The 8,471-nt window shown below is 49.5% G+C and overlaps 1 protein-coding gene across 2 annotated transcripts; it reads right to left on the bottom strand.

Annotated features, from left to right (window-relative positions):
- Positions 1 to 3,010: 3,010 nt before the first annotated feature.
- LOC105486932 (calcitonin) lies at positions 3,011 to 8,109 on the bottom strand. Of its 2 annotated transcripts, XM_011750076.3 has the most exons (5): positions 6,755 to 8,109; positions 6,460 to 6,538; positions 5,634 to 5,728; positions 4,462 to 4,599; positions 3,011 to 3,509 (listed from the first exon to the last, which is right to left on the bottom strand). In XM_011750076.3, the coding sequence occupies exons 3-5, from the start codon at positions 5,717 to 5,719 to the stop codon at positions 3,311 to 3,313; spliced, it is 423 nt and encodes a 140-aa protein (XP_011748378.2). In that variant the 5' UTR covers positions 5,720 to 5,728; positions 6,460 to 6,538; positions 6,755 to 8,109; the 3' UTR covers positions 3,011 to 3,310. The 2 variants fall into 2 exon arrangements, with proteins under 2 accessions (XP_011748378.2, XP_011748377.2); XM_011750075.3 differs by lacking the exon at positions 6,460 to 6,538 and having other exon boundaries at positions 6,755 to 7,890.
- Between the last annotated feature and the right edge of the window lie 362 nt (positions 8,110 to 8,471).

Here is an 8,471-nt window from a genome sequence, read left to right as displayed (position 1 = left end):
AGTGCTGGGAGATAGAAGTTGAGGAATAGTAAGAGGACCAGTGTGTGGGAGAGTAGGAGATGAGGTCAGGCAGGTAATGGGAGTGGTGGTGAGAGGAGAGAAAGGGAAGATCAATTTGGCCTGCAATGCTTCAGGTGTTTGCTTATGAGATGGGGAGTCACTGGGATGCTTTGAGCATAGGAGAGACACGGTGTGATCTACCTTTTACAGTCAAAGTGGGTTACTGTGTTGAGTACAGACTGGAGGAGAGAAGGGGGCATAATTCTATATGGTCCTGAGAGAATAGAGTCAGTGGGTAGAAGGGGCTGACTTTTCTAACCACTAGCTAACTAGCTAACTAACTAACTAATAACTAACCTTAGTTAGCTGACTACCACCAGTGAAACTGGCTGCCAACTCACCTTGGGAGTTACACTCAGCAATTTGTCACTCGTGGTCCCAAAGGATGCTATGGTTGTTGATACTGGGTAATTCCTACCTTGAATAAGGAAGGCATCAGACTCTATGACATTCTGGATTCCTTCCAATACTGAGAGTCCTTGATTCTATAGCATGTACCACCTCAATCTCCCCCACTAGAATGTAAGCCCATAAGCACAGGGAGTTTTGTCTGTTCTGTTCAGTTCATTGCTCTACTCCCAGTGCCTAGAATAGTGCCTAGCATATAGCAGGCACTCAATAAGTATTTGTGAAGTGTATGAATGTCTCTGTTAAACCTATGGCTGGACCTTGAGCAAGACGTTTCTCTGAACCTCACAGAATAAAAAAGTTGGGTTGAATGGCATTGATGACCTTTCTAGGCTGGCCAGTCTGTGCTCCCCATTTTAGGGTCTGAGTCATTGTTTCTAAGGCAAGCTAAGGGGTGCATGAAGAGGTTCTTATATGGAGGAAAGACAGGGATGGATAAAGGCAAACCTGCATGAAGGAGGAGCACATGGGTAACTTCTGAGGCTGGAGACCAGGGCACCCTCTGAAAATAAATATGAATTGTTCTCTTTGACATGCACAGGGCTTTAATTCCAATAGGGGATGCTTCACTAGAAACTGAGGGTACAAGACACTAGGGATCCATCCCGGGCATGTTGTCTTTGTGCTAAGTGAGTCAGCTTGGTCAACAGAGTGCTCATAGGCCCCGAAACTCTCCTGGGAAAAATAGCATAAATAGCAGCAGAGATTCCATTGAAGGGTATAGAAAGTACATTTTTAATTTTGATAGAGTTCACAAATTACAGCATTGACATTTCTTTAAACAAATACTTCTGTCAAAGCACAGCATTACCATGTGTCCCCAGATGCCCAAGAGGCAGTGATTTCATGTCCCCCTGAGGTTTAGCAGAGCCACCAATGTCAACAGGATGGCTGACGGGGCCTAGATTTGCTACCAGATAAGCCAGTGAGACATGCTGTCAGATTTATGGTTACATAATCAAGTATTTAAAAAGATGCACAATAGGTAACTGCAATGAGCTTGTTCTGCATTTAGCAATAGTTCCTTTCAAACAAAGAAGATAGTTTTCAGTATCAAGAAGGATGCCTGTATGTATGTCTTCCATGGAGCCTTTCCTACAAATTGCTTTCATTACACAATAAAGAGTTCAGCTTCACTGTGACCTAGGAGGAAGAAAATAACAGCCAGAATTTAGTTACTGGTAAATTGTCAGACTCAACGTCTATTATCTCACTTACTCTTTATAGTAATGCTTGGAGGTAGATACTATTGTAGTCCTCAATTTACAGATGGAGAAACTGAGGCTTGGAGAGAGTTAAGTAACCAGTTCATGGTCATATAGCTGGTAAAGGGCAGATACAGTTCTTGAACTCAAGTCTGTGCACTTAATTTGGAGGTACACGATATAGTAATGTATACTCTAAAATGATAGTGCCATTATCTTTCAAACTCAAATTCTAGAATTGTCAAAATTATAAGTGTCAAAGAGCAGTGTTTTAAATAAACAGGATCTATATTTCTTGGTCTGATGATCTCAGGGTTACAAGGAGAGACTGAAAAAACAGAGATTAATCAAAATTCTAGGGTTTTAGCTATTGGAACTCAGACACTGGTGTGGGTACCTTCCCTTACGGATTTTTTTAAACCACATGGTCTCAGGGAGGCTCAGAGGGTGAAATATACCCCTGTAAAAGCCAGTCATTCATCTTCCCATCCCATCATACAAGGGCAGTCACCTTCTTGAGTCATTCAGCTGCCCAGTCTTGAAGGTCCCTGCGGCGCCTGCCGAAGGCTTTGGAACCCACATTGGTGGGCACAAAGTTGTTCTTCACCATACCCCCTGATCTGCTCAGCAAGCCTGCCAGCCGATGAGTCACACAGGTGGCAGTGTCACAGGCTCTCTTCTGGGCAGTGATTCTGATTTGCAGGATGGAGAAAGAAGAGAAGATCTGTGAGTGAGAGGCTGGGAGAGAGGTCAGCCTCATGGGACCTTCACAGTAAAGTTCCTGTGCTGAAAGGCACCAATTAACTTTAAGTGTTTCTCCCAAACACAATTATCAGAGCAGAAAATCACAAGGCCATTAGGGAAAATGCCATGATCACGCCCCATAGATATTCCCAGGGGTGTCAGAAAACCCGAAGGTGACTCTGGATGACTGGCTATGGAATATGGAGCAGTAACAACCAATCTTTCCTGTATAAACTAACTAAAAATTAAAGCGGAGGTTTATGACACTGGAGTGAATTATGGCCCTACACCCAGCCCCATTCACAAAGGACTATAAAATCTATACCCCACTCACGGGCACCAAATACCCCTTCTTAGGAAAATAAAAAATTCCTCAGTCTTACCTGGAAGATGAGTGGAGTTTGCAGCATCAAATCCTAGAGGTACTTACCTGCTCCTTAGGACTCCTGTTCTTGCTGCTTGAGCTTGGTCAGAGGGACCACCCACCATATCCTCTGTCCAGCTAGCCTAGGGTTAAGGCTATTTCTAAGCATAGGTCTTACACACTATGAAGCCTGGGACATAGATCAGAGCAATGACCAGCACAGCTCAGATCTTTGGGGAAAATTAGTTTTATTCCTCAAATGATCAGTACATTCAGAAGCAGGACAGAGGAGCTCTCATGACATCTCTGGGGGACTCAAAGCAGCCCTTACTTTGTGGTATTTTCCCGGGTGATTCTCTTCCAGCCTGTGAGTCCTGCTCTTTTTCCTCCCGTCTGAAGCTTGAGACATCCTCTGCCACAAGGAAAGCCACCAATACCAGCCCAAAGAGCCACAACAGAGGAACTAAACCACATGCATCAAGTTATAGGAAGGACGCAAGAAGGGAAATTAGGAAGGAGAGGGAGGAGTTTAGTTGGCATCCTGGGGCATGCTAACATAACGGCGATGGTTTCTCTCCAAGTCGCTGGACATATCCCTTTTCTTTCCAGGTGCTCCAACCCCAATTGCAGTTTGGGGGAACGTGTGAAACTTGTTGAAGTCCTGCGTGTATGTGCCCAGCATGCAAGTACTCAGATTACCGCACCGCTTAGATCTGGGGCTGTCCAGGCTGCAGGGAAAAGACATGCCAGACAGTACCATGCACCAGAATCTGTCCCCATGGGCAGTCACTTAGAAGGTTAGACCAGGCAGGGGACCCTCTGAGTGGGAGCAGGAGGGGCAGGCAGGAGAGCAGCTCACTTATCCTTCCTTAGGACAGCTCAGATGTGCAGTGGGCCAGGGCAGTGCAGGGAAGGGCTGGATGGGGAAGGATGATCTTTTCTGGCATTCCACATGCTGTTCAGTCCTTCATGCTTGACAGAGGGGTTCTCAGGGCAGATGCAGGAGCAATACATGCCTCTGCCTGAGCAGTGCTGGGGCCAGGCCAGGGGATGGTCTCTGCTCAGGCTCAGGGTACACAGGGATGTGTGTACACAGGATCTGGGGACGGGTGCTCTCCTTGGCTTCCTGATAACATGCACATCTCCACAGATGCCACACATTTAAAGGCTTGACCTACCTCAGACACTGCTCTATCTGTCCCCATCCCCTGCAAGGGCCTTACCTTCACCTTGCAAATGTGAAATGAAGGCTCCTTATAGGTGTGAAAGAATGTCATATGCAGATTAACAAGATGGATCCAAATTTCTAGAATTTCCTGAGATATATTATGTCTATCCCTGACTTCACCCTTACTAGTGTTAACTCAACCAGTGCTGGGAGGTCTCCCAGTACTGCAAGAACAATTACCACAGTGAGCGATTCCACACCTCTCCATTTCATTTCCTAAGAACTTTCAGAAACGGAGCCTTTTATTGTGTCTAACCGCAGTTCAGTTCCTCCAGCCGCACTGGCACCTCTGTCTCCCTTGGAGCCTGAGAACGGCCGGGCCCCAGGTCCCGGTGAACAACACAGCCTGTTGGATTCCTGGCCAGTGTGTTCTCTCCTACCTTCTGGGATCCACCTTCCTGGGTATGCTGCAGGGAGAGGAGGCCCTGTACTGGACGCTTGGGGAGCCTCACCTGGAGCCCTCGGTCTCCTGCTCCTGCTCCAGTTCACTGGCCTTCATCTGCACATAGTCCTGCACCAGTGCAGCCAGCAGGAGGCGCGCTTCCTCCTCACTGAGTGTGGCTGGGTCTGGGCTGCTCTCTAGGGCAGACCTGTGAAGGGGAAGCTGACTCAATGCAGGCTGTCAGCCCCTGCCTGCCCCTCCCCAGGATAAGCAGCCAGGCTTCCTGGTCTTTGCTTCTTCCCCTGAGAATGTGGCCAGTGGGAGTATTAGGGGACAGGGCACAAGGCCAGTGTCGTTCCCAGGACCCAGGCACTGGTGTGTGCCTCCAAGCAGTGGTGTGCTAGAGCCAGTTTGTATAGGCTTGTGAAAGCTGATGGTTAAATTTTCAAGAATTTTGCAAGCTGAGTGCAACCATTATTAAAAATTAAATGCTAAAACTTACAGTTAGTGCTGACCTGAAAATAGTTTCAGTTTAATAGATTTATATGTGGGTGAGAAATAGATCAACAGGTAAAATACCAGATTTAACAATAACAAATTTAGTGGCAAACTATTTAACACAATAGGATGCAATTCATTTATCAAATCATGGCGGAATAGGATAAATAGGATGACGAAACATACGAAAGTTTGACTAAAAGCAACAAAAGCATTTTGTGAGACTCAATGGGCCATATAAAATGTATAATAGGCTGGGTGCGGTGGCTCATGGCTATAATCCCAGCACTTTGGGAGGCCAAGGCAGGCAGATCACCTGAGGTCAGGAGTTTGAGACCAGCCTGGCCAACATGGTGAAACCCTACCTCTACTAAAAATATAAAAATTAGGCGGGCAGGGTGGTGGGCGTCTGTAATCCCAGCTACTCGGGAGGCTGAGGCAGGAGAATTGCTTGAACACAGGAGATGGAAGTTGCAGTGAGCCGACACGGTGCCATTGCACTCCAGCATGGGTGACAGAGTGAGACTCCATCTCAAAAAAAATTATAATAAAGAATATTGTCTAAATATTTATCACTACTTATAAATTATGTACTACACATCTTTATATCAGAAAAAATTATATATGTGCACGAGTACATACATTACCCCTGCCCCCAGTCAGTTTTTAAGCATTCAGCACACCACACTTAAGAGGCATGGAATTGTCTGATACCTGTGCGGTTCTGGCTTCAGGCTGTCTTACCTGAATGGTGCTGCATGGAGGCTGCCTGCCTGCAACAGGACCAAGATGCTGAGAGCCAGGAAGGGGGAGAACTTCTGGAAGCCCATGACACCTCTCTGCAAGGGAAGAATGAGGTAAACTACCTGTGCCAGTTCAAAGTTCTAGGAGCCCACAAACCTTGGCTCCTATCCTGCTTTCTGTCTTGCTTCTAACGCCCTGACTTTCTGGCTTCAGACTGGTCATTATATTTCTCTTCTTCTTTGTTTCCTCATCAGCACAGTGGACTCTTCCTGGGAGATTCAGCAGGCCTCTAGCATGCACAGTTTGACAAAGCTGGAGAAGCAATCCTAGCGGGAGAGCTGAGTGGGGGAGGCCTCAGGCCTACCCTTCTCCCCAAAGTTGCACACATGCATATAAACCTGATAGCCAGGTCCCTGCGGAGGACATGCTCCCAGGCCCCTGTCACAGAAGCTGCTCCCATAAGGAAACTCAGAGCTGTCCTCCTCTTGTGGGGCTTTTGCATACACCGTGGTGGGGGCGGGGGCGGGGGGAGAGATCTGTCCAGAGGGATTGTCTCTACGATTGGAATCTGAGAAATAAAATAATCAATTTTAGTCCTCAGCCGCTCCACCGCTGACACCTCAGTCCCCTGCAGGAGCGAAATTTTACTCTTAAATTGGGACCCAAGACTTTCTGTCTTTGCTCCCAGAACCTGTGACTGGGGCTTGCAGTTTAGGGCTGCTTGTCCCTCAGTCGTGGGGCCTGTCTGCCACCCATCCACTCTGTTCCAGGTTCTGAACCAATTTCCCTGGGACTGCTAGGCACAAGACGCCATCCCTGATCGCACCGTCTGCGGAAAGTTACTCTTGCCTCAGTCTCTGTGCGCGGTCCCTGGGGAGCCTGAGTGTCCCGAGCCTGGCCCAAGCCTGTGTGCAGAGAGAATAAGACTGGAGTCCGCAGCCGAGCAGGAAGAGCGAGCCTGGGAACTGAGACTGTCTGATCCAACCTAGGGCAGGAGCCGGTATAAATCGCCGACTAACAGAAGCTATCTGATGAAGAGACTAATGGAGAGAGAGGGAGAGGAGGAAAGGGGGAGAGAAACTGACTAATGGAGGGAGAGGGAGAGGGAGAGAGAGACATACCTGAGCCAGAATCTCGGGGCTCGCCTGGCAGAAGGTGGCTTGGATCAGAGGCGGTGGCAGCGGCGGCGGCAGCGTACAGCCAGAGCCCTGTGGAAGCGGCGGCGACACTTGGGCTGGGTAGCGTCTCTGATGCCTCCCAGCGCCAGCGACTGCTCTTATTCCCGCCGTTGTGGGTCGGAAAAGTTCAGCCAGTGCACAGCAACCAATGGGCGGAGGGGTCCTTCGCCCCAGCTGGGTTGCGTCACCCTCATGCTTCCAGAACCTGGAGGATCCAGCAGGACGGTCCCACTTGTATTTGCATTGAAGTCATTGATGGAAATGGGCGGGGGGATGGTAGGGCACCAAAAGAAACGCCCTTAAAGTAAGCGGGAATTTGAGGGCAGTTTGACGTCATGGTGAATTTCACCTCTCAGTCCGGCCTGGTTTTGAACCCGCGCCCCACTCCACCCCTGGTTTCGGGATTTGGCGGAAAGGGTCCAGGACTGTAGGGACTCTTCCAACTCTGACCCCAGACCCCTGCCCAAGTGAGATTTTAAAGGCTAATGCCCCTAAGGGTGGGTTCTGGGCCCAAGAAGGCTGACTCCAGTAGCTAGTATTACCCACAGAGGGGCAGGGCTCGTGGGAAACAAGAGAGGGAGCTGGGAGCAAGAACTTTGTTAGGCAGGAGTTCAATTACAGTTGACCCAGTTCCGAGTTGTGTGATCATGGGCAAGTAACTTCCCAGAGCTTCAATATACTCATCTTTGAAATGGGGACCACAGTCTTATCTTGAAAGAATGTTGTGAGAAATAGCCCAGTGCCTGGGCTCCAGATAGGCAGGGATCTAAAAGAGTTTCCTGGTCCGCATAGGGGATTCCGTCAGATCTCCATGGATACCTTCAGAATCCCCATCTCCCCGGACTGTCCTGGGGTACTCTTCAGATCCATTACATGTGTGAGGACGGGGCCGATGACCTGCTGGGCCTGAGGGGTGAGTTGCAAGGTACAGATGTGGAAGCCTCCATCCAGGCCTCTGGCCCTCTCCCTTCCTACCCTGCCATCCATCACCTGCCTGAGCCGTTTGCACAGCTGCCCCTTGGTTTCCGGCTGCTGTTTGCCAAGACTTCCCAGACACATTCTCTTCCGGTCCCGCACCCCCACCCCCACACTTCAGTCCTCTCCTAAAGAGTAGGCAGGCCTGACAGTGCTGTGTGGTCCCTGCCTAGACCGAAGCTCACACTCACTTCCGGTCACACTCATTTACACACACACAAACCCATTACTGTCTCCCAACATGTGCCCACGCTGAATCACAGACACTAAAAAACAGATACTGGCGCAGAAGAGTATCCTGAGGGGTTCACTCAAACGTGTCCCAAGCCTGCCTCCGAGTCTCTCGGGCGGTCGCATCCACACGCCCGCACGACGATGACCTGCTTGCATCAAACCTGCACACATCACAAACAGGCCCCCTCCATCACACCCAATTACACGTAACCTCGACAACTCTCACATCCCGCAGAACCGGGTTTCAATTTCACTGTGCCTGAGCATTCAGCTCCAGGCGCGCCCAGAACAGTAGAGGTCGGGACTAAGGTACTTGCCGCCCACAGCGTCCAGAGTGGCGAGCAATAAGCTTTTCAGCGTCCCCACCACCTCCCGGTGTGAGCGCGCAGCGCGCGATCTGCAGCAGCCGGTCCGGGCGCTGCCTGTGCGGTGAGCGCAGCAGCAGCATCCC

Source organism: Macaca nemestrina, chromosome 12 (genome assembly GCF_043159975.1).
Source record: "Macaca nemestrina isolate mMacNem1 chromosome 12, mMacNem.hap1, whole genome shotgun sequence".
In the NCBI taxonomy this organism is placed as follows: Eukaryota; Metazoa; Chordata; class Mammalia; order Primates; family Cercopithecidae; genus Macaca; species Macaca nemestrina.
Note: the sequence above shows the minus strand (reverse complement) of the source record. Positions and strands in the feature narration are given on the sequence as shown.

Excerpts from the sequence above, each read along its gene's own strand:
- LOC105486932 (XM_011750076.3), bottom strand. The coding sequence starts at position 5,719 with ATGGGCTTCCAGAAGTTCTCCCCCTTCCTGGCTCTCAGCATCTTGGTC. Across the intron at positions 4,600-5,633 it reads CTCCATGCAGCACCATTCAG|GTCTGCCCTAGAGAGCAGCC; the intron begins GTAAGACAGCCT and ends TCCCCTTCACAG. Across the intron at positions 3,510-4,461 it reads CAGGAGACCGAGGGCTCCAG|CCTGGACAGCCCCAGATCTA; the intron begins GTGAGGCTCCCC and ends TTTTCCCTGCAG.